This window comes from Cebus imitator, unplaced genomic scaffold (assembly GCF_001604975.1).
Source record: "Cebus imitator isolate Cc_AM_T3 unplaced genomic scaffold, Cebus_imitator-1.0 Scaffold8, whole genome shotgun sequence".
Lineage (NCBI taxonomy): Eukaryota > Metazoa > Chordata > Mammalia > Primates > Cebidae > Cebus > Cebus imitator.
This window is the reverse complement of record NW_016107323.1, coordinates 11,680,560-11,705,837: the sequence shown is the minus strand read 5'-3', so window position 1 is coordinate 11,705,837 and position 25,278 is coordinate 11,680,560. Positions and strand designations below refer to the sequence as shown.

The 25,278-nt window shown below is 43.1% G+C and overlaps 1 protein-coding gene across 2 annotated transcripts in view; it reads right to left on the bottom strand.

The window, feature by feature from the left end:
- The window catches only part of LOC108314525 (voltage-dependent calcium channel subunit alpha-2/delta-3), an 823,636-nt gene that overhangs the window by 475,398 nt on the left and 322,960 nt on the right, over nt 1-25,278 (bottom strand). For both annotated transcript variants that reach the window (XM_017543458.2, XM_037743848.1), the window contains exons 5-8: nt 23,353-23,484; nt 14,032-14,092; nt 13,788-13,938; nt 2,045-2,119 (exon numbers count right to left, since the gene is read on the bottom strand). In XM_017543458.2, coding sequence (XP_017398947.2) covers nt 2,045-2,119; nt 13,788-13,938; nt 14,032-14,092; nt 23,353-23,484 — 419 coding nt within the window. The remainder of the gene's footprint in view (nt 1-2,044; nt 2,120-13,787; nt 13,939-14,031; nt 14,093-23,352; nt 23,485-25,278) is intronic.

Below are 25,278 nucleotides of genomic sequence, written 5' to 3'. Positions count from 1 at the left end.
TTTTTTTTAAATCTGTGCCTATTGTTGGTCCAAGTGAGAAGATTCTGGAATGCTCTGTTCATGATATATAGGAGTCAAACAGGAAAATCAGGGAACTTCCCTTTTGTCTTTAAGGCCCAAAGCCCCTAGACATTTCACTTTCTCCTTTTCAAGTCTTCTCATACAGATTAAGCCTTTCTAATTCAAACATCCAGAATCCAAAATATGCAATTCTCCAAAATCCGAAACTCTTTAAGCACCAACATAATGCTCAAAGGTCATACCCAAAGGAAATGCTCACTGGAGCATTTTGGATTTCAGATTTTCAGATTAGGGATGCCCAACCAGTAGGTATAATGCAAATATTCCAAAATCTGAAAAATCATAAACACTTCTAGTCCCAACCATTTTAGATAAGGAATACTCAACCTATACTTGTATGCTGTGCTACACCCAGGGCTTCTTAGTTATAAAGGTGAGGACCTCATTGGAATATGGTTACTCCATACTGGCAGAATAAAAAGTCCAGATTAGCTTTTATATTCAAAAGTATTCCAGTCTTCAATATCCATAAATTCAAAGGCAATTTAAAACAATTTTGTAGACCATTTCCTCTCATCACTTTTTTTCCTTCATAAAACTTTCTGTTTCCAAAGATCACACTGTCCTTTGTTCCTCTGGGAAGCAATCTGAAGAAAGGCTTTGATCATTTAAGCGTCTGTTCTGTTTAATATTGCAAGCACCAGCACTGAACACCTATTTGAGGCTCTGGAGGATATTACAATATTACACTATTGGAATATGGATGAGATCTTCACCTATACAATGGCCAAAGGGGAAAGGTCCCTAGAGAAATGTGGCTATAGACTTAAGTCACTTTTCCTACCTTAGCCTAGACACTACCCATGAATGTGGATTCTCAGGTTACACTTGTTCTTTGAACTACAATGTACTTGGTTTCTCCCTCCCAAATAGGAAGCTTATCATGGTGATTCTTTCCCCTCAAATTGAAGCCCAGATATTAACTCTGGTATATTTTTTCCGTTATACTTGGTATTTCAGCTGGAATGAATTTCCCCCAATCATCTGCTGTTCACTTCCTCAACGATACCCAAATTAAGTTCTTCTACTACTTGCATCTAAGATAACACCAATACAATTTAGGCCAGGGGATTCTCTCCAGCACATAGAATGTGCCACACAGAAGTCTACCTTAGCCATTGCCCCCAGCCACCTCACGCAGGTCCATTCTCCAGGGGAAGAGCAGCTCTGTGTGTCAGGTACAGAAAATCAACACGGGCAATGGCAGCTATGAATAAGGTCAGGTGTGACATGGTTGCAGCCACAGAAACACCTTCAAGTGAAAATTTCGGCTGGCCCTGTAGGGGTGGCATGGTGGTAGCTGTGGTAGTTGCATCTGACAAATTCAAAAGTGGCTTAAGGGAAACAGGACTTATTTTACAGAAGTCTACTTTAGAAATTTTTTCCTAGGATGCTCCAAAACTGGAGGGGAAAACCTCTGTTCCATTTTGTAAGATTCTCCTTTACCATCTCTTCCTTTTGCTCTGCAATATTGACAGAACCAGCAATGCTCAGCACATTGAAGATACAATAGTGAGCAGACAGCATCCCTATCCTTGTAAGGCTTACCTTTAAGATCGGAAAAGTTACCCCATCTGTTGCCCCAATGACCATTTAATCAACCATGAGAAGGACAACAAGGGAAATAACAAGCTGGTTCAATTTTCTTTGAAATCTCAGCAAGAGCCATATTCTTTCAAGAGTGTCAACATATGCATCAGGCACGCCACAGCATGTGTTTATTAGAGTATGAGGATTTCAGAACTAGCGAGCCTCTGAATTCAATGAAATTATTTTAGTGTCATGATTTTCTTTGCGCCCCTTAAAGAATATTCTACACATGGGGGCTCCAAGGGCCTCAATGAAAGGGCAATGCATTTGATGAAGTTTTCTTTTTCTAATCAAGACAGATTTATGGTAAAACAATCACTATGAGGGAGACAGGAGTATGCCGTGACTGTGATGCTCCCCCCGCTGCCCCTACCTCCTTGTTTGTCCTGTCGGCTTGCACCAAGGTTCCATTCAGGCAAGGTTCCACATAGTGAAGCTCCTCGTTATACTGCAAAGGAAAAGAGTCAAGAAGAAACAGTTAAGGAATTGAAGGGTACTTCTTAATAATTAAGAAGTACTTAATTATTACCCTTAATAATTAAGGGTACTTCTTAATAATTAAGGAGATATGCATATAAACAACAAAAAAGTGGCATAATCACAGGCTCCATTTCTTCACATAAGGTCACCACTCCCACGGGTGACCCTCTAGGCAATTATGACCTAGTGCTACAGACACTTACTCTTTTCTTGTTTGAAGGAGAAACTTCTAGAGCATGTGCTGGTAGATGGCAGGGTTCGGGGTATACTCTGTTAACTAACCATTCTTTGGGGTTGGCTCCAAACACTGGCAGTTCCCTGGGCATGGCCGACAGCCATGAGCCCGTGGTCCAGGTGGGATCTGCAGAGCATCCCAGAGTTGCATGGATACAGCTCCAGCTACTGTCTTTGGCTTCATGAAACCAAGGGACACATGTGTCGGTTACACATGAGTGGGGACAGAACAAGTCTTAATGTTCGTTGGTCACTCTGAGAGAGTATATGGGTACCAGTCAGGACACTGTGCATGCACAATTTCCCATGCACTGCCAACACCAGCACCCCCATCACTTCAATCCCAAAATACTCAGAATTGGGCCCTTTATTTTTTTTGCCCAAAGCTCACAACCAGGCAGCAAAAATGTGAGTATTCTTATCTTCATTTCTCTCAGCAAGCTTGTTTCTCTGCCCTGCAGGGAGGCTGGTCCTTCCAAAACACACATCTGATCATCTTGCCTTTTGTCAATCCCATTCACAGCTCCCATTGCTGTGCAGATAAGAAATCCTGGGGCTTTGCGAGGCTCTGGACCCTTGGCCCTGCTGACACGTTAGCATCTTCACTCATCAACCTTCTCCTAAAACTTGTCCTGGCCAGCCATTATTCCCCTGCTGTCCTCTGACATGTCTCCTCTGAGACATTGGATCAGGCTCTCCAACGCTGGGATCCCTTCCTGGAGTTCTCTCTCTGGCACCTCTTCTCTCTGGCTGATTCCTGTTCACATTCTGGGTCAGGTCATTCCTACCTCCTCTGGGAAGCAGCTCTGGTGCAGGCTAGGCACCAGGTTAGGTCCCTCTTCTATATATTCCCTGTAAATTCTAATTATCTGTTGCCTGGATTCCCCACCACAAAGTGGGACCACACCATTAGGGCTCATGCCTGGTCCTTCAGTGTATTTCCTGCGGCAGTTACATGGCTGGACCCAAAGCAGGTGCCTGAGGACCATTTGATTGATGACAGTGTCATGGTATATCCACTTTAGCAGCCAAAGAGGCCTGGAGCTCCTGAGGGAAGAGAACAGAGCCATCTCTCCCAGACCCAGCTAGCTCTTGAGCAAAGCTGGCGTAGGGAGTTTGGGCTTTAAAACCACAGTCAGCAAGGACTACGCAGGGCTGTGAACATGAGAGTGAGTGAAATAAAGAGATAAGCTTGGGAAATCACTCTGGATACACCTCAGGGACAGGTTGACAAGGGGCTAGGCCTGAAGCTGTTCAAGAGCAACTGGGATGCATCAGGTTTCCCATGAAGAGAGCCTCACTAAGCAAGCAGGGGTGGTGATCATACTGACCTTGGCAATTAACTGTTGAGCACTTACTGCATCTAGGCACCAGGTAAACTTCATCTGCAGGTTAAGCACCTCCAATTACTCCCCCTTTACAGATAGGGAAACTGAGGCATGGCAAAAATGATCAAATTGCCCAAAGACTCCAGAGAGTAAGGGAGGGGGGCGGCGGAGTTGAGATTCAAATCCAGGCAGACTGACCTCACAGCCACTCACCACAGGACCTCAATGCCCACAACTTATCCTCTCTGGCTCCCAAACCTCCAGATCTCCCCATCAGTCAGGCTTGCACCCTCTCTCTCTTCTTTGAATTTAGTCATATAAAAGCATTTGAAAAATTATCCCAATGGTTTGAGGGCTTAAATATCCTCTAATGAGGCATGGAGTAAAAATATATTTATGAAATTAGCCATTGAGAAATGGGAGTACGACTTTTAGTCAACAAACAGACATCATCTCAGGATCCAAGAAGCAACTGCACAGTTCAAATATGAACGAAAATTCCACCAAAGCTCTCAGTCTGTCTTGGACTGACCCTGGAAGGTGCTGAGAAAACAACCATTCCCCTCTCCTTCACTTCCCTGGCTGACTGATGTGGTTTAGGGTGACAATACACCAATTTCTAAGGCCTGAAGCACAAAAGGTCTTAGCCAGTCACAGCCATCCAGTTCCCCTCTGTTGGACACAACTTTTCATAGACTGTCTTGCAGCTAGGGGCAGTCAAATGACCATGGCGTAAGGGGAAGTTTGCTGGACAGTTTCAATGAAATGTCTTCCTGCCATTAAGGGAAAACTCATCTATACCCACTCTTTTCTTCCTACTTGGGATGTTATTGTGTGGAGTTCCTGTAGTCATTTTGCAACTATGAGGTTACAAGACAAAGAATGGAATATAAAGACCAAGGAAGACAGAGCAGCAAGATGGAGCCAGTGTGGGTCCCTGAGGATAACGCTGAGCTACTGTCCAAAGACTGCAGCCACTCTCCTTCAGGCTTCTTACATGATATCATCAGATGCCTGAAGCTGAACCAATCATTCTTCACCTGTTCTGTAACCTAGAGCCCAAATCTTTCCTAATTGAGGTTCCCACCTTGGTTTTACTTCCTCTCATTCTTCCATTCTCCAGGTAAATTGAATCACTTCACTGACATTCTACCTAATGCACACTCTCAAAGTTGATTCCTGAGGTTGTACAGTTTCAGCTGGAAGCCAGGTCACTTGGGTCCAAGTCCTGCCTCTACCATGTACTCACTGTGTGGCCTTGGGGAAGTCGCTAAGCCTCTCTGATCCCAGAATCTTTTGCATAAGAAGATACTAATTCACCTTCTAGTCTCCCTTTGGGGGCCCCTGCAGAAATTGAGTGAGGCAACGGACCGGAAACTGCCTTGCTAGTATAAAAGTCTATACATGCGGGGGCTGCAGAAGGGATTTAAAAGTCAAGAAGACCAGGGAGTTCTTGCCCTCATCAGGGAGGTACATGTGCAGTAATCAAAACCATGCTCGCCATCACTGTGTGTGCTATGGCCTCAGTGGAAGAATCTGCTCTTCTGAATCCCAGCCAGCTTGTTAGTGGCATCATCCAAGCTTGCAGTTGACTAATTTCCCTTGACTGCATCAGGATAAAGCTATGCCGAGCAATCTGGTCTGTATCACCAGAGGGAGCCGAGCTCAGCCATGTGTGTAAGGGAATGGTGCACACCAGGCAGCTGTACCAAGGAGGCCTGCTGGCTATGTATGCTCCTCTCACTACCCAACAGCTCCTCCCAAGAGGGACCCAAGGATGCCCCATGCACAGAACTGCTTCCAGACTTCTTGCAGCCCTTTATTTGGAAATCTTTCAGCTTCTGCATTTTTATGTATGTTCCCTATATTACTATTTTGTGAAACGATGATGCAGAAGGGTCATATATATTTACAACTCAAGATGTGGTCACCTCTTGCCCTAAGATGCAACAGCCTTATAAATAGCTCTCCTTGATCCCTACTTAAATAATCTGATCTCAATAGTCTAAGGAAGAAAAGGATACAACCCACATCATCACCAGGTAGATGCAATTTCCTTCTATAATTTGCTTTTACTCCCCTGCACTACCAGGATTGAACTCTAAAGAAGTACTTAACCTTTTTCCTTCCTGCCCAAGTGGTTAGTCCTTCTTGCAAATTTCTGGGAAATGGGAAGGGTCTCATAGCGAGAGAGGAGTGGGCCCACGCTGCCCCGGAAACAGGTCCAGTCCAGCCTGTCAACCACACGTTGAGGAAACAGACAAGAACTTTCACCCTTTAAAGAACTCAGAAGCTGCCACACAGCACGCGGGGGCTTAGTCACTGTTGGCTTTCTTCTCGCTGCTTCCTTCCTGCTTAGCTTTCCTTTTCTGATTCTCACAAGGGTAGAACAGTAGAGCTAAAGCAACGTAGGCAGGCAGGCCTGGGTTCAAATCCTGACTCTGCCACACACTAGCTGAGTGACCTTGGCCTCAGTTTTTGTGTTGGGCAAGCAAGTATTCTAACTGCACCTCTCTCATGAGCTCATTGTGAGGATGAAATGAGATAACAGTCAACAAAGAACCAGGCACATAAGAAAGAGAAAGGCATCTAGGTGCACATACACAAATGCACAAAAAAGAAAAGAAAATATATATGTGAGTGTGATGTGTGCTACACAAGGGAAAGACTAACAGGTGACACCCTGCACCCAGAGCTGGAGCTTGCCATGTAGGAGGGGGGTGATGTCAGTGTTGGCAAAGTGACCCACTCTTTGGAACAGGGGGCATGTGTCTTTGGCCTCCTCTGGAGACCATGAATCTGCGTTTGTTGGAGATAAGATATCATGTCATCAGGCACATGTCACTGTCTACACACCCAAGATAAGCCCACACATTGTCTCACTCTAAGCCACTCTCTGAATCCTCCCAGGGACCAAGGTCTTTGGCAGACAGGGAGCCAAGATGGTACAGTCGGCTTACTGCCAATTCCCCATGGAGGATGGCATCTGCCACAGAACTCTTGACTTCTTTATTTCCTCAGTGTGTATTACCCTAAGCACTTGCTGTGTGCCAGGGCCATAAAACAGCAGCTAACTTGGCTCATGAACATCACTATAGAGTGACAATGAACCATTTTTTGCTTTTCTTAGTAAAAGAATATGTTCATTCCAACTGAACATAGTGTCTGTTTTTCCTTTTGTTCCTTTTTTTGTTTGTTTTTGATATGGGGTCCTACTGTGTCAGCCAGGGTAGAATACAGTGGTGTGATCACAGTTCACTGTAGCCTCCACCTACCAGGGTCAAGCAATCCTCCTGACTCAGCCTCCCAAGTAGCTCAGACCACAGGCACATGTCATCATGTCCAGCTAATTTTTAAAAAATTATTTGTAGAGACATGGTCTCCCTATGTTGCCTAGGCTGGTCTCAAATTCCTGGGCTCAAGCAATCCTCCCGCCTCAGCCTACCAAAGTACTAGGGTTACAGGCATGAGCCACCGTGCCTGGCCCTGGTTTTCCTTTTTATGACAAATACTGTTCATCTGTGATGTTGCAACAATCCCTCCAAAAATAAAAACAGGCTTGAGACAAACCCACAATCTTCCTCAGGTATTAGACTGCATCCCACCACTCTTGCTGAGGAAACTGTCCCTCTGTCTCCATTCAGCCTCCAAACTCTCTGCTCTGAGGGCAAGGACACATTATCACATGTCTTTTCTTTCCTTTTGCCCCGTGTCTGTGAGCATTCCCTACACCTCTCCTTTCACAGACACAGTAAAGTGATCAATGAGGATGTTAATGATGATTTAAAACAGCAAAGGCAACTTTCATTAAATGAAGGGCTGGAACGTTTTGGAGAAGGATCTAAAAGCAATGCAAATGGGCTAGACCCTCCCACGAAGGTTCACAGGAGCTTCCACGTTAGTGTAGAATCCCAGCATACACTGCTGGCTTAGGTGAATCACAGCCCAAAAGCCAGAGAGCCAAGGACAACTAACTTTGGACTCTGAGTAATAGTGAAGAATCTACCAAATATTGGAAGCTGAATTTGACAGATGAAAGCCATGCCGCTTTCAGGCCTAAAAGAAGGTCATCAGTCACCTAGGAAAAGGGCAAGGAAAGACCTCCCTAAGCAGGAGAGGCTTTAGGACGCATCTCAATGCCCTGCCCTGAAGCTGAGACTCACTTTTGTGTCTCTCCACTGCCTCCATGGGCTGTCCCAGTTCCTCCACCTGGCTGACCAGACTGGTTCAATCTAGCTTGCCTCTCTCCATCCAGTCTCATTCATTTCACAATCACTCACCTGATTCACCTGCCTCCACATTCACCCGCACCCCCATGTGAACCAGACACACTGAGAGCTCTTTCTTGGGGTCTGGGGGTTCTTATACATGCAAATGGTACTTTCCTCCTCAGTCGCTGACTCCTTCCTTTTCTTCTCCCTGCCCTGTCCCATCATGTTTGTCTACACCTGGCTAGCCTATTTATCTTCAAATGTCCACTCAGTCATTAGTTCTTCCAATAAGCTACCACAGAGCCCCACAGGGTACATGCCCCAGATCTAGACCCCCCGCCCCCTAACTACTCCCTCTCCAAGGCTACATTGGCCACGATGTGTTGTGAGACCTGCTTCCTGGCAGCCCCCGCAACAAGGCTCACACACACAAAACCTACATCTCTGACATCCTGTCTTAAGTCAGCCCCAATGCTTAATGCTGAGCACTCAATACTATTTGTTGAATGAATCAACAGAACAAAGAAACAAAAAAGCAAAATCGTAGAGAAGATCACTAATGGAAAGACTTAGAACAAAGCCAGGAAAAAAATTGGCACAGAAACAGAAAATAAGATGAGAATCTCTACCTCTTTCAGAAAACAGATAAACAAAAAGTAAAGGAAATAAGTGGCTATGTTTCAAAGAATCCAAAGTTCTGCAAAAAAAAAAAATAAATAAATAACCCATAGAATTAAACACTGCCATGTTCATGTAATGCAAGAAACTGATGCAGAATTGCTGGGACTCCATTAAATATTTTTATGGTTTTACTGGTGCACTTTTGATTAAATAACCTTTGAATGAAAATGTGTAGGGATTATGTAATAAAGCAGATGAACCCGCAATATTTTCACCAACACAAGCCATCCCAGGGATCTTTTGCATTACAAAAGCATCTTATGTAATTTGAAACACAACTGGACACAATTAGTAGTACAGAACAAATGAGCACTGAAAGAAAATGCTATCCTCATACTTTTAATACGGAATCGATTACCTTAAAAAGCAAATCCACAGCAGGCAAAGCATTGGAGAAACAGTTCTAAAGAAAATCTGCAGATTAAAACCAGGGCATCAGAAAGTTCTTGGTTGAACTAACAAATGATGCTCTTCTCAATTCAAGTCTGCACAAATATGGGCTGCAGGAGGCATTTAAATTGACTTAACAATGTCAGCCCAGTTAATACTGTGTTCGTTTAATGCATGGCTTAGGCTTCTGTAAAGTCATTTTTCAAATTTCAGCATCAGACAGAATTAGCACCCTCATTTTTATGATAATATTGTTAATGTAATGCATGGCTTGAAGTTAGACTTCAAAGTGAATCAGAAAAATATGCCTTTTCTCTTGTCAGAGACATCTCTCTTCATGCACCAGTGTTTTGACCTTAAAATTTTAACTTCAACTGCACAAAATTATTCTCATATTTCAACTCTTCTTTCATAATTCAATCAGTTAGTTTGTCCATTTTAGATAGATCTTGCAATACCTTGGCCATAAAAGCTAAAACAATTTTTAACATTGTCTTTTTATGCTTATACTCTGGATGATCAAGATCAGAAACTTTTCATATAACATAAAAGATGAAGTTCACAATGAACTTCATAAAACATGCAAAACCGAAAGATGAACTTAAGTGGCCAAGGGAAGTCTTTCCCACTATTTAAGTCTCTTTCCTCCGTTCTCCGTGATGGCACTGAAAATCAAGTGGCAATGATGAATTAGATTTGCATAAACAAAAACCTATAGTACACGAGGGCTTCCAACACTGAAAATACTGTATTCTCAACTTTTCCACTAAAACACTGAACTGTCTCCGCAAACATCTACCCAGCAAGCAAAGGAAGGCTGACAGTGTAATGGAGGGTGAAATGATAATGTCCTCTTTCATAAATGGAATCCAGCTGACGATAACAATGCACTCTCACAGATTTGCAGGGCATTCTGGATGGTGTTTCAAATATCCCATTCCCCTGCACTTTAAGAACCTGCAGTGGGGTCACCCTCTAGTCAGGAGACAAGTGACCATTTTCAACAGACTGAAGGAAAACCTACACCATATTACTAGAGCAATTGTGTCAGGGCGGAAACAGGAGGAGGTGATAGACGAAAAAAAAAAAAGAATTCAACAAGGCAAAATTCATAGAAGATGCTTAGGATTGGGAGAGACAATTCAAGGGAATGCAAATGAAAATCTGCCAGCTATGAATCTCCTATTATTTAGAACCCTCAAACTGTTGGTAAGCGTGTAAACATTATACCCTGCTTGATAGACATTCTGGTAGGGACCTGTGCGCATACCCTTTGGTGCAGCAATTTCACTTCTGGGTTTATTTCAATAGAAGCACACCCAATCTTGCAGAAATATATGCATTATATTCAGTGCACTGCACTCACTGTAGCACTTGTGAGTAAAAAATGTGATGGAATGCTCTGTTATTCAAATACATTTGATTGCAATAAGAGTTGCTGAATATTCTATAAAATATGTATCTATTTTTGTGAAAAGACTGTGTGTTCATATACACAGAAACATTTAGAATATGTGCCAAATGAAAGAGAAATGAGAACATTACTGAATTGTTTAAAATTTTTACATATGTTGCCTACATTAAAAAGCAATCAACCTATAAACATCACTGTTAATTAATGGTTCTTTTATGGCCTTGGCCTTCTAATATAAATTCACTAACATATCTGATCCATTCTCTTACCCATTAGAGAAACAAAGTTCATGATTTTACCATAAAGGCTTCAAATAAAGAAGTTCAGAGTGTCTTTTTAGTTGTTGAAATAATTATGTAAATAGCGTTGAAGCTGATTATTTATGTTGAAAACTTACAAACAGATGTACAGTGAGGGTTAATGGGATCTTTAATGGGTTTCTTTATATAAATGGATATTTGGATTAAAGAAATTTCTTTTTCTTAACTGTTCTATAATAACTGGCATGTCTACTTTTAATTATCTTAATCACCGTCTCTTCTTTACTGAGTTGACACTGTTTGTATATCTTAATGAACTTACATAGATTATTTCAATCGATTGGTTTTGTTAACAGAACAATAAATCCTGACTGATAAAGGATTCAGGATGTAATTAGTTAGCTCTTCTTATTATGTGAATTTCTGATACTTCTGTAATAAGTAATTAAAGATTAATAAGAAAGATAGTCTCAAATTAGCTGCTTCTTATCTGTAAATGCTTCAGGATGTGTGGGGATCAAGCCACATTTGCATTCTCACCGCTAGACTGGCAACTAGAGTAACTTTCTTGATTAGAAAACCCAAAGTTTTAACTATCTCAAAGTCTCCTTCTAAAGAACTATGCCTCCAGGCCGTATAATTCCATGACACGATGGCTGAGTGGATCAACTACATCTTTTTCACTTCTGCTCAGGAAACGGTGCAAGGTGAAGCCAGACAATGTCTGAATCTTTACTGTGCTGCTTTGTCTCGCCGTGTAACTCAAGACGGTCACTTCTGCGACTTTACACCTCTGTCTTCGTGCCACATGACACACAGCTGGGGTGAGGATTCCATGAGATAATCCGCACGGGACACTTAGCAGCTGACTTGCACACAGCAAGCACAGTTGGCAGTTGTGGTTATTATTCATTCAACAAATATTTAAACTCCTGCTATTTGCCAAGCACTGCCTAGGTGCTGAGGACATATCCATGAATGAACAAAACTAACTTCTGCTTCCAGGGAATTTAGTATTCTCTTTCTTTTCTCTTTCCTCTTTCAGAGTTCTTAAAATCGGAAGCTACAAGTCATGCTGCCCTGTGGTTGTGCCCTTTTGTTCTGACAGTCTGATCAGAAGAGGCCTGTAGGCAGGACACTAGTCCAGGCAATCCCCTTGACCATCTTCATGCCATTTAGATGCCCAGACCCTCTGCCTGGAAAACACAAGTGAGTGTCATGCCCATGCAGAAGGCAGCCCGGGCATAAGGCTCCATGACAACATACTCTGCTCGGGGGTCTAGGGGAGCCAAGCAGACCCAAGCAGATAGCAACAGCATTCTTGGAGCACCCTCTTCTTTTGTGTCCCACCACTGGCTAAGGAGCCCGGCTGGGAACCAGCTTGACTCTGGTGATCAACACAGATGATCCCAGAAGCAACCCTGTGGGCAAAGTGAGCAATACACTTCACAGTTGAGGGGGCTCATGCCCAGACTAAAGTAATCAGCCCCAAGACACACAGCGTATGTGGCAGAAGAGGATTCAAAACAGCCCAACTCCAAAACCCAGGCTTTGCCCCCGTCACCATGCTGCCTCCACTGCCCATAGCAACCACTTCAAGTCCCAAATAGATGTGATGTGTGTTATTTTCATGCAAAAGAACAAGTGTCCACCACACACACGTACTTGGTTAAGTGCTCAAGGACTCAAATCAGGCTCACTGAGATGAGCCTTTGGAAAAAGAGTGAGAGGAACATAAGGGGCATGATGAAAATCATCCAAATAATCAGTGGGAAGAAGAAAAAGAACTGGAGACTGTAAACTAAATATAAAATTCTAAGGTCCCCCACCATCTGAATCCACTTCCTCCTCAGCCAGGGCTCTTATAAAATTTAACCTGAGAGATTGCTTCAGGCCGTGCTGGGAATGGGGGTGGAACATGCCTCACTATACCTGTCTGGCATCAACATCAACACAGACTTTAAGTCTGATAAAAAAGCAAACTAACAAACAAACATTTTACAAACTATTCTCTCTGAAGCCTAGGACTTGAACGCTTCCTCTGCAAATAAGAACTCGGGCCTCCACCATCCTTGATCTTAACCCAGACATTCCTTTCTATTCACCCCAGGTCTTCAGAGAAAATCAACTGTCAACTAGAAAATTTTAAAATCTTCCTATAAGCTGGGAGCCCCTGCTTGGAATTGTCCTGCCTTTCTGGATCAAACCAATGTATTTCTTAAATGTATTTGACAGAAGTCTCATGCCTCCCTAAAATGTATAAAACCAAGCCGTACCCCAACCACCTTGGGCACATGTTCCCAGGACCTCCTGAGGGCTGCGTGGTCACTCATATTTGGCTCAGAATAAATCTCTCCAAATATTTTGCAGAGTTTGACTCTTTGCATTGACCAAATGGAGGCCTGAATAAGTGGCCATTTCCAGGCTACGTGACTGCCCAGCCTCGGGCTTGGTTCCCAAATTTCCAACTTGCCAGTCTTGTGGCCTGGGCGAGTTACTGACACTCTTTCAATTTCATCACCTCCATTTGAGAATATGCCCAAACCACCCTCTACCTCCTAGAATTGCTGTAAAAAACAAATATAATAAAAATATGAAGAGTAAGGCATTTATTAAAAGCAGGCATTTAATAAATGCTGCATTTTCCCCAGAAGCTGAAATAAAATGGTCAGTGAGCCATACACTGCTCTCCATATTTTAGCTGCTTCGTTGCCATCATCATCACTATGATTATTGATTATTATCATCATCATTATCATCAGGCTAACCTAGCTGGAAGTTAATTTCCAGGTGAGAAATTCTAGTGGCTTCGTGAAAATCTCGCTAAGGCTACTTTCTAAGAAGCTGAAAATGTCGGCTCTCCAGGAAAACCACATCCGGTGTGCCATTCTCTCAGATGATGTGGCTGCATGGTAGGTTAAGAGAGGCAATGTTCAGTAGCATTTCCCAAAAGCCCTTCCACTGTCCACGACTGTATAAACTCTCATGGAACTAACCAGCTCTCATGTTCTGGAATCTAGATGCTCTGGATCTAACAGCAATAGCAATGTTAAGCAGTCACTACCAAAAGATCAAATGAACCCAAAGTGCAAAGAAGGCACAAAACAGCTGCACTCACAGCAATTATGTTGAAGAAGTCATCATCCCCCAGTGTATCCAAAATGGATGAGACTGTTTGCTTTGCGATAGTCAGACGGAGTCCTTTCATGCTGCCACTGACATCAACTAAAATGACCACGTCTTTCGGAGAAGTTGCTGCCTGGATGTACCTAGGTCGAGGGAAAAATTAAGTAAAAATTAATCCTGACTTCTCTTCGAGATATCTCTTTGAGAAATAACGAAGAGGTCTGACCACTGCCTACCATTTTCGGTTCCTGCAGTCAAAGGCAATGACTCCATTCTCATCTGGTTCCCATTTAATCCCTAGAAGAAAAATGGGGTTATGAGAAACCCAGAAACTTCAAATATTTATTCATAGCATTTCAAGGCTGCTTTACGTTGCTGATTGAATGGACAGGGTGAAAAATCACATGCAAAGACCAACCCCAGAGCTCATCACATGCTCCATCGCCAAACTCAGGCAGGAGCTCTTGGGTCATAACCCGATTAGCAAACACAGCCTTAGCTCAGCTGCTCCAAAGGCCTGCAGAGAGTGGAGACGTTTTTAGGACTATGCCGTCCATCAAGAGAGCATGTGACTCTAGCTCCTTCGCTTGGCTAGGGATAAAGGTAGCCAAGGTTATTTTTCCTGTCCAGCAAGCTGTGGGATCATCCACAGATCTCTGGGCAGAGTCTGGCCCCATCCCTGGACCAGGTGATGTAATGTCTATAGCAGGAGGGTTGAAAACATAGATACAATGTTTCCATTTAAGGATATACACAGGTTTCTTCCCTTCTCACTCCTGTTTTTAAAATCAGAAATTTTGGCCTGGCTTTCCACATTGAAATGAAATAAAACGGCTTTCATTATGCTGCATAATAAAGTTTGAATTTCAGCTCCTGAAGCCTGGGGAGTTATCCCCATGTGTAAAATCAGATCCAACATCCTCAGTCTTGTGGTTTGCAGCCTCATCAGGATATATCCAACTTAGTTTTTAACAGTAAAATATCATTTGAAAAGAAAGGCATTGGCTGCTTAAAAATAAGACAGAAAATCACTCTTTTCAACCATCAGTCCTGCTCAGGGATGGAGGATTTGCAACAGAGACTTTGGAGCTAAGAAAATAAAAACAGAAAAATCATTTTCACAGGAGAGAATCCTGACTCAGCTGGTGGTATTGAGATTCTTCTTTCCGATTAACAATGGCCAGCTTTCTAAAGGACCACACTGGGCTAATCATAGGCATCCGCTGAAGATAACATCCCCAAATTATCACACAGATAACCTTGAGACAGTAGTCTGTAATTCAAAGAGATATTGGGTTCTGTCCTTCTTGTACCTATATTTCCCACTGCACATGTGTCTAATTCAAAAACACTCTCCACAAGAAATCAGAAAACAGTAGTGTAAGAAACTACTGCCAAATTGGAGGTCATTAGGTAATAAAGATAAAATATAACTAACATGGCATTGTATACTAAGGGACAAGGACGCAATTAATTTAAAATAATCTGACACACTGCTTTGCATAAATCAGGTACCATTAGGATGGCACAGTCTTGATAAACAGTGAAGTTATATCCCTGGCGAGGCTAGGCAATGCTCTAATTTATAATTCCACAAATAAGCGGTTTGAGTGTGATATAAAGAGGATTCTTTTATCTTCTGTTTTTTAAATGTGTTGACCCATGGGAGGTGTTCACTGGATGTTTCTTGAAACAAACTGTGGTGAGTGATTTTAGATCACGGCTATCCCTGCATGTACTGGTGATCGTCCACCAACGTTTTCTGGCTCTGGCATCCTTCCCAATTACAGCCCCATCACTGTATGCTCCACAGGGAGCAGAAAACATGTTATTATCTTTTACTGCCCCAACATTTAGGTCAGGGCCTGGGTGGGGACCAATTAATTACACTCAATGATTTCCTTTTAGGCTAAAACCATTTCCTTGTATACAGGCTTGTTTCTCATTCTAGGCATTCTGAAGCTTGGTGCTTCCCCCCCACCCCCCACCCAAGATGGAGTCTCACTCTGTCAGCTGGAGTGCAGTGGTGTGATCTCAGCTCATGGCACACTCTGTCTCCCAGGTTCAAGCGATTCTCCTGCCTCACCTCCCAAGTAGCTGGGATTACAGGCACCCACCATCACACCCAGCTATTTATTATTATTATTATTATTTTTAGTAGAGACAGGGTCTCATCATGTTGTCCAGGCTGGTCTCGAACTTTTGGGCTCAAGTGATCTGCCCACCTCAGCCTTTCAAAGTGCTAAAATTACAGGCATGAGCCACCATGCCCAGCTACTTGGTGCTTTTTGAAAAGCTGACATAAAATTAGTCTGCTGGGAAAACCAACAAAGGATACAATTCCAGTATGAAAGAGGATCAAATGGGACAACATCAGAGCATCCTGTGTACTAATCAAATTTTCATCCAACTGGCAAGCTCTCTGCCAATCAGTGGACACACAGCAGTGACAGTGAAAGAGGGTCTTGGCTCCTGCCTGCCCTCCAGAAGCCTCACAGCTAGTAGAAGCAGACACTGGATAAGAAATCGCAGGTACCAGAGATGTCATAGAGGAGAAACACCTGATGCTTGTTAGTAGATAAAGGCGACCCTAATACCTAACATGAGGAAGACATCTTTGATCTGGGAGCAGAAATGATGATGCATTGCTGTGCTACAGCTGCCATAACAAAGGACCTTGGTCCCTTGGTGCTCATGGGGGATTAGTTCCAGAACCCCCAACCTCAGTCTGTAGATGCTCATGTCCCTGATATAAAGTGGTATAATATATGCATATAACCTCTGTGCATCTCCCCATATACTTTAAATCATCTCTCGATTTCTTATAATACCTAGCATGCACAAAAAGTTGTTATACTGTATTGCTTTTGTTTGTATTATTTTTTATTGTTGTAATTTTTTTCTTGAATATTTTCTATTCATGGTTGGTTGAATCCATAGATGCAAAATCCATAGGTATGAAGGACCAAGTGAACTACAAACTAGGTGACTGAATAGAAACTATTCTCTCATAGTTTTGGAGGCTAGAAGTTCAAACTCGAGGTGTCAGCAGAGCCAAGCTCCATCTAAAAGTTCTAAGGGAGACCCTTTCCTAGCCTCTTCCAAGCTTCTGGTGGCTCCTGGCATTGCCTGGTGTTCCTCGAGTGACAGCTAGGTCACTCCAATCTCTACCTCCATCTTCCCATGGCCGCATTCCCTCTGTGTCTGCGTATCCTCTCTTCGTCATATAAGGGCACCCAACATATTAGATTTAGTGCCACCCTAAACCAGTATAACCTCATCTCAACTTACCTACCTACATCTGCAAAGGCCCTATAAGTAAGGTCACATTCTCTGGCTCCTGGTGGACATGAATTTTGGGAGGATACTACTGAACCCATTATCTATGGGTAGGATTTGTTAAACAGGGCGTGGTAACAGACTAGAGAGGAACACCCCAGGCAGAGAGGACAATGTGTGCAAAGGTCCTGAGACTGAGAAGACATGTCCAGTTTGAGGAGCTGAAGGGATGTTGGGGTGACTGTGTGTAGAGGACATCCCCGCCAGAGGAGAAGAGCCTGGGAGGCAGCAGGAATTGTGAGGTCTGGACCCTCTGTGCTCAGGACATGAGGTATATGCATTGGGCAGGGATGAAGACAGTATGCTCAAGGCAGTTCCAGGCACAGCCGCCCTGCAGGTAACAGTTAACATCATACTTTGACCCAAAGTTAGGGCTCAATGGGTCTGTGGCAAGGGAGGGGGGTATCATTTTGCCCAAACCTGACATTTGTGCCAAAATCTTCAGATTTTCCTGAGATGTCCAGTTAGGACTAAGACAGGCTCTCCCAATTCTCAAGCCATCGTTCTCTTCCTTGCAAAGGCGTTTCCACAGTGGGTTTTGTGAGGAGTTCTACAGGATGCTAATGCATGTTAAGCGGATCAAAGCAAAACTGTTTTCTACATAATGGAAGGAACAGCTAAGGGCCTTTAACCTGCTCAAGTGCGCCTTGAAACTCTATGACAGGGACCCTAGTGGTAGCATTTACCAAGCTAATTTGACCATGGAGTCCTTCCTCCTCCAAAAATCTCACAAGAAAATGCTTTAGGCAACAAACTTTGGAAAACCACTGTCCCAGGTGGCACTGCCTCCCCTAGGACGTAACTTTTTAGTATATAATTGTTGGTCCACACAGATATTTTGAAAATATTCAGGTAACTTCAAATCTCAGAGGAATAACAGTTGGCTCATCTTAAATCTCTGAGATCCAAGGAACTATCACTTAATCAAGAAGCACTCCCACGAGCCACACCATTTCTGGAAGTGCCATATGCCTTTTGGAATCCCACTCAGGTAGGACGGGGTGGGACACCTAAGACAATAGGAACGCTGGGGTTGGAGGCGGGGGGAGCTGCCACTCCCCCTGCTCCGGGGGGCTTTCCCAGCCTCACCGTCAGCATCAGTAATTGGAAGCCCGCTTTCCACAGCTTTCAGAGGACACAGTCTGCAGAATGTGCATAAATCCCTATGTGAAATGGAAAATAATGCCAAAATCTCTGCTCAAATTTGAGGGAATTTGAATCACTGTGTAACATTCCTATATCCCATGGTTTCTCTCCCACAGACATTTACAAACTAATATTGGAGGAAAATTAATTTCATTTTAGACAACCTGTGACCCTGTTCTCTTTTAGCTTCTGGAAAAAAAAATAGTAGGGCCCCTATACAAGCCTGAAGGTCAAGCTGCATGTTCCCAACATGATTTCACATGGCAATGAGGTATGAGACTGTGTAATGGAACCACGAAGGACTACAATGTACAGCATAATAAAAATCTGAACATCTTTTTGCTGTGTTGTTTTATTTCTGCTTCACGCTCTCTTTTTCTCTCCACTTCAGCAAACGGCATCTTCATCCATTGCTTTTCTGCTCTTTAAAGTGCAATGATTTCCACACAACATCCCTGGCACTGCCAATGACATTCAAACCATCTCCACAAACTACCACCTGAACAGATACTGCCTGTCCTACTGAAACACGGCGTTTGCCTTCCTTATTTGAAAGCAAGAAGTCCAGAAAGATGTGGAAAGGAAAGAGAAAATCAAGAGGTGCAGATGTTGGTTTATCCTTAAGTTCTGCCCAATTCCTTCCTCAAAAAATATTTAGTACATGGCCCATGATGTAAAGTTGAAATACAGATCTTCCAGCATAACTTTAAATCTAAAATATCTGGTCAAAAATACATGCTGGCTCCTAATATGAGTCAAGCTGGAGTGAAACTTGGCTTTAAAACGTCTTCTGAGAAGCTGTCTATGCACTCCTCTAAAAAGAGCTCCTTTTTCAACCAGATGCTATCCTTCCTGCCAATCTCTTGAGAGGTTATACACCATAAAAATGAGTATGTAGCAAGATAGTTGCTATGAAAATTATAAATTATGGTGTTCCATGATCATCGTTCCTGGAGCAGTCCTGTTGAGCTTGTCAAGGGAAAAAACCCTAATATCAATCACACTCTCCCCATTGCTAAACCCGAGCCTGGTGAGGGAGGCATGGAAGGGAAGAAACAAAAAGGAACACTGTGCACAGAACCTGAACTTAATACTAGCAAACAGCATGTATGAGTCCAAACTTACGAAGAGCTCTGTACTTAGCTGCCCAGCTCCCTCATCGTGGCTGTAGCTATGAACCAGTTTTCACCTTCTTATGGCATCCAAATCATGGTGTGAGGCTAAGACAGCCATTTCCCCTTGTAATCACCAAGCCTTCTACAGGAACAAACTCCCCTGTGTACGGCTATGTTCGGGAAGGGACCGAAGCTTCTGATAATCATGCATGAACCTAATTGATGTCCTGTGTTTGATTAGATAGTGACCTGTCTGTGATGTATAGACATAGTTTTCTTTACGTATGTACATGGATAGGTACTGTCAGCCAGCCATACCATTTTGAATAAAGCTAAGGATTGGCCAGAACAGGAAGAATAGGTCAGTCACTGGTGGCCTCAGCCAGTAACCAGGTAGAAAATGGGTCCCACAGAGGGCTATAAAAAGATGAATTGGCCAAGGCTCCCAGGAAAAGGGATGACTGTGCAGCCCTTTGATCCTCTGCCTCCTGGGTGATGGGGAGCCTGGAGAACACTACTCTCTAGATGAGATGGTCATAAGGCATCATGAGGAAACAGCCAACAGATGGGCATGTCCGGTGTCTGGGACATGGTAGGCAGTGGGGTGGAAAGCACAGGTATTATGAAGACTTGGAGGAGAGGGATCAATGAGAAAACAAAGGGACTATGGCTCTGTACTGCATTTATGCCAGCTCCTTGCTAAATCATCAAGTGTCTACCAGACTGCAGCTAGGGACCAGCTCCCCAAAGAGGAAATAGCTCTATTCTGCTCCCCAGAAAGGCAATAGCTCTATTCTATCTGAAGAGAGAGGGTGGCTGCCACTGGTGTAATGGAAGACAATAGATCTGGTGGAATTTGACCTAATGGGCGATTCATTCAACAAACACACAGTGAGCACCCTCTATGTGTTATTCTTGCTGCTGGTGACAGAGTAATGGACAAAACAAGGACTCTGTCCTCCAAGGGGCAAATATTCTGGTAGAGGAGATAGGGATTGGAAGCCTGATGGTTCAGGATTTCAGGGTAGAGCCCCACTTTATAAAGTAAGAACTATAGAGCCTAACGACATCCTCTGTTCAGAGAGAACTTTTTGCAATGCAAGCCCTGAAAGATAAGGCTGGTACCTCGGAAACTAGGTATCAGACTACAACAGCATTACGTTATTCAACATGGTGGCGATTAACCATGTGTGGCTATTTAATTTTAATTTTAAATAAAGTTAAATAACATTTAAATTTCAGTTCCTCAGCCTCACTAGGTACACCTCAAGTGCTCAGTACTCCCGTGTGACCAGTGACATTGGTGATATTAGATAGGACATAGAACATTTCCATCATCTCATAAAGTCCTTTGAACAGCACAAGAGAGTTAGCATATGCCCTTAGGGCATAAATTGAACTGGTAAGGCCTATGTGTGAAGCCATGCAGAAATGGACATCATCGTCACACATAGGCTTTCAGGCTAATGCTTACCAAAGTTCTCCTTCCCAGAACTCTTTCCTCTCACCCCAGGAGTTGGAGTTGGTGATCCTTCTGAGGGATCACCCAGCCCCTTCTATTTCCTCAGCGTAGCATGAAACACACTGTACCATGATGATCTATTTGCCTGTCTATCTCCCCATGGTGGTCACTGATGCCCCTCTTTTGGGGATGCACTCTAGGCATAGCCACAATTATCCTGACTAGTCCCCAGGGTTTTGGATGGCTGACCCTACCCACTAGTTCTTCAGGCATCAGTGGTGGGCATGAAACTCAGACCAGGCTAATATGTGGACTTTCATCCAAGCTACTGGGACAGATGCTCTCTCCTCCCCTGGAATCCTCACTGAGAAATCCTGCCAGCCCTGTTCCCCATTATGAGGAGATCACCTGCCAGTGAGACAAGGTCAGAATGGAAGAAGGCAGAAATGAGAGCCAAAAGAAAGGATTCAGATTCCAAATAACATTGCTTCAGTCTCTCACTGCTGAGCACCGAATCCAGCTGTAGCCCAAATGGCATGTTCCCTAGATTTCAAGTTACATGAACCGATAAGTGTGCTTCTTGCTGGAGCTAGTTGAAACTGTGTTTCTGTCCCTTGGAACCAAAATCCATGATCAGTGCATGTTCCCACAAGAGGGAGCTGGATGAAGACAGAGACCTTTTCTGTCTAGTTCGTGATTTTATCCTCAGGGCCTCAGATAGTGCTTGGTACAAAGCCAGCACTCAGGACATGCTTATGTAAAACTGAAGAAAGACTCCTCTGCTTAAAAACACTCACACTTACCACTGTTTCACACCACTTTAACAATGGAAAGAAGCATCCTGAAAAGAAAAACATCCTCACAAAATGCTCACGATCACTCTTTGTCCAGGAGGCAAGAGGCATGCTCTGTGTTCAGAACCAAGCACAGAGTTGAGTGGCCATAGGACATTTATCAGGGCACTGAAACACCTTGGTGAACTGCAGCCCATGTCTTTACTAACATAGAAATGATGTAGGCATTTCACAGGCCACATCCTGCCCAAAGTATCTTTAAAGAACTGTAAACATGGCTGAGCCAATTGTTCTGATGGATAAAAACCTTGTATGTAAATTAATCTCCCCTATTACATAAGCCTTTTATGAGGATTCTCTTTATTTTCAAATGTCCTCGTGACCATAGTTAAAGGACTTCTTGTCAGTGGAGACAACAGGTGATTTGTGGTTTCTACTTATCTGACTTGCCCTATTCTCGATGCCACATAGTGAGAGGGCTGGACACCCAGTGGCTTCCCAAGCAGAGCAGCCTCTCCAACAGGCTCTGATTTCAGCAATAGCTGCGTCGGATTTGCTCTCTGTTGAGTGCATCAAGGCGGATTGCAATTTGGTGGCACTGGAACTTTAATCGTCCACTGTTTATTATGGTGTTATCTTTAATAGGATGCTAATTGTTTACATTTCTGTGGGCTCTGGGAGGAAGCATGCATGCCATGCTGAACACGGCTCTTGGGAAACGTTGTGTAATCTGGCGAAGCAGACACCCGGCAGGCAGTTCTTAGGGGACAGATGCTGCGCGCGGGGCAAACAGCTCTGCAAGGCGGAGGCCAGCAGTCTCTGTGCCTCAAAGTGGGAAGACATCGGGTGCCTAGTCTTACTTAATGAAAACATAGAAGACTTCACTTAGTTGCTCCAAGATTATTCAGGGTGGGTTTTTCCCCCTTCTTTTAGGTTGAGCTTGTTAATTTCTACAGCTGTGATGTTGGCACAAGTGCAGCCCCAAGTCCTGTTTTCACAACTTGTAAGCAAAATTAAAACTTCCCTTTTTAATTAAAATTCAAACCAAACCAGAATTAAAATCCCATCACAAAGCAGAGGACTGGGAAGGCTCCAGAAGGAACACCTGTTCCAAAGTCATGATGGACAGCCTCAGATACACACTGCTGGGGGTGCTGAGTGCACTGGGGCTGCTGGGGGCACCCTCTGTGGAGGGGTTGTTGCCGTCAGCAATGCTTGGGCCATTTCAACATCTTCCTCCAAGGGGAGTCAGCACTGGGGTGGACAAATCTAAGTTCACATTCTCTATTTCTTAGCCATTAGTGAGAATTTAACTGCCCAAGTATGACTTGCTTTTTTCCCCAGTAATAATAATGGCAATAATAGCAGTAGTAATAGTAATAAGGCTAAACTCTTGTTCAGAAGTACTAAACAAGGTACAGTTCACACCACAGTTCTTCACATTTGGTGACAGCTCTGTGAATTATTCTAATGAGGAAGGTACAGGCGCAGAGAGTTCTGTGGTCATGCCCTATGTGTGAGCATGCCCACGTGGATGCCACCTTGCCATTCCTGTCCTGCACCCTGACAATAGATTTGGACTTAATCTTTCATTTTCTTCTAACAGAAGGCAGAAAAGTTTTAACCAAAACCCTAAAGAAAAATATCACATGATCAGGTAACATTAATCTGAGTCATAATTGTCAACGCAGGGATACTCACCCGGATACTGCCTAAAAAAGCCCTTTGCACTTCCGAAGTATTGCCATATAAGAGATGGGTCACGGTCAAAGTTATCTACAAAAACTTTGTTTAGGGATTCAGACCAATAAACCCCATTGACAATTGCAGGGTCTATAAAAAAAGAAAGAGAGAGAGAGGGGAGTATTAGAAACCAACGTGAAATAAAATTCCTGGCATCCCATACCACTTGGCAGATACTGGCACAAGGTACTGCATCTTCCAGGAGGTGATGAAGAAAGTTACAACCTCAAAAACGTTTAGCTCCTGGGGATTCCAGATGCTGCAGATTCCCCTTCTGCCTGAGCCCTCATAGCCTCCCAGGAGCCTCTACTGATGGCTCCTTACTTGAAAGACTCTTCCTTTTATTTGTAACTTTCAACATCACATATCCCATAGAGAAAAATCACATAATCCTCTTTGAGAAAGCAGAGAGAGACTTTATTAGCATTATTTTCCCGCTTTCCCCCTACTGAGCCAGAATTTGGCATTAAAAATAGGAAAACTGTATTTTCTCTCACTGTAATCACCTGAGAAACCAACACAGCCCTGCGCCATTTCTCTTTGCCCCTGACTTAGAAGTTTGCTTTTAAAAAAAATAAATAAATTGAAATTACATGACTAAATCTCTCTACTTCTTCTGTTCAGCAGACTGTGAGTTCTGTGAAAGCACAGACTGCCTCTTGATGGTCTTCTGCTGTACTCTTTGACCAGCATGTGGCAGAAGCTCCAAAACTCTTGCAGAGGAAATAGAGGGAAGGATAGATGGATGGTGATATGTTTTGGCTATGTCCCCACCCAAATCTCACCGTGAATTGTAGCTCCAATAATTCTCATGTGTTGTGGGAGGGACCTGGTGGGAGGTAACTGAATCATGGGGGCAGGGCAGGTCTTTCTAGTGCTGTTCTCATGATAGTGAATAAGTCTCATGAGATCTGAGAGTTTTGATAAAGTTGTATTATAAAAGAATACTCCCCTGCACATGCTCTCTTGCTGTTGCCATGTAAGATGTGCCTTTGTGCCTCCTTTTCCTTCTGCCATGACTGTGAGGCCTCCCCAACAATGTGGAACTGTGAGTCAATTAAACCTCTTTCCTTTATAAATTATCCAGTCTCAGGTATGTCTTTATTAACAGCATAGGAACCGACTAATACAGATGGATAACACAAAGGCTGTTCTCCAGACAGCAGGCAATCATTTACTCTTTTGTCATGGAATCCCATGAGCAAATTTCTTTTCCTCACCTATGATAACCCAAAGATAACTTCTTGCCTTCAGTTCAGAGATTTAAAAAAAAATAAGGGTGAATTCCTATTCGATACAGTATTGGAAGTCCTGGCCAGGGCAAGCAGGCAAGAGAATGAAATAAAGCGCATCCAAATAGGAAGAAAGGAAATCAAACTATTCCTGTTTACAGATGACATGCTCATGTACCTAGAAAATCCCATAGTCTCAGCCCAAAAGCTTCTTAAGCTCATGTCAGCAAAGTCTCAGGATACAAAACCAATGTGAAAAAAAAAAAAAAAAAAAAAAAAAAAAAAAAAAAAAAAAAAAAAAAAAAAAAAAAAAAAAAAAAAAAAAAAAACAACCACCAGCATTCCTATACACCAACAATCCTGAAAGGCAAATCATGAATGAACTCCCATTCACATTTTCCACAAAAAGAGTTAAGCACCTAGGAATATAGCTAACTAGAGAGGTGAAAGATCTCTACAAGTAGAACTACAAACCACTGCTCCAAGCAATCAGAGATGACAAACAAATGGAAGACATTCCATGATCGTGGATAAGGAGAATCAATATTGTTAAAAAGGTCATACTGCCCAAAGCAATATATAGATTCAATGCCATTCCTAATAAGCTACCATCAAGATTCTTTACAGAACTAGGAAAAAACTGTTTTAAAAT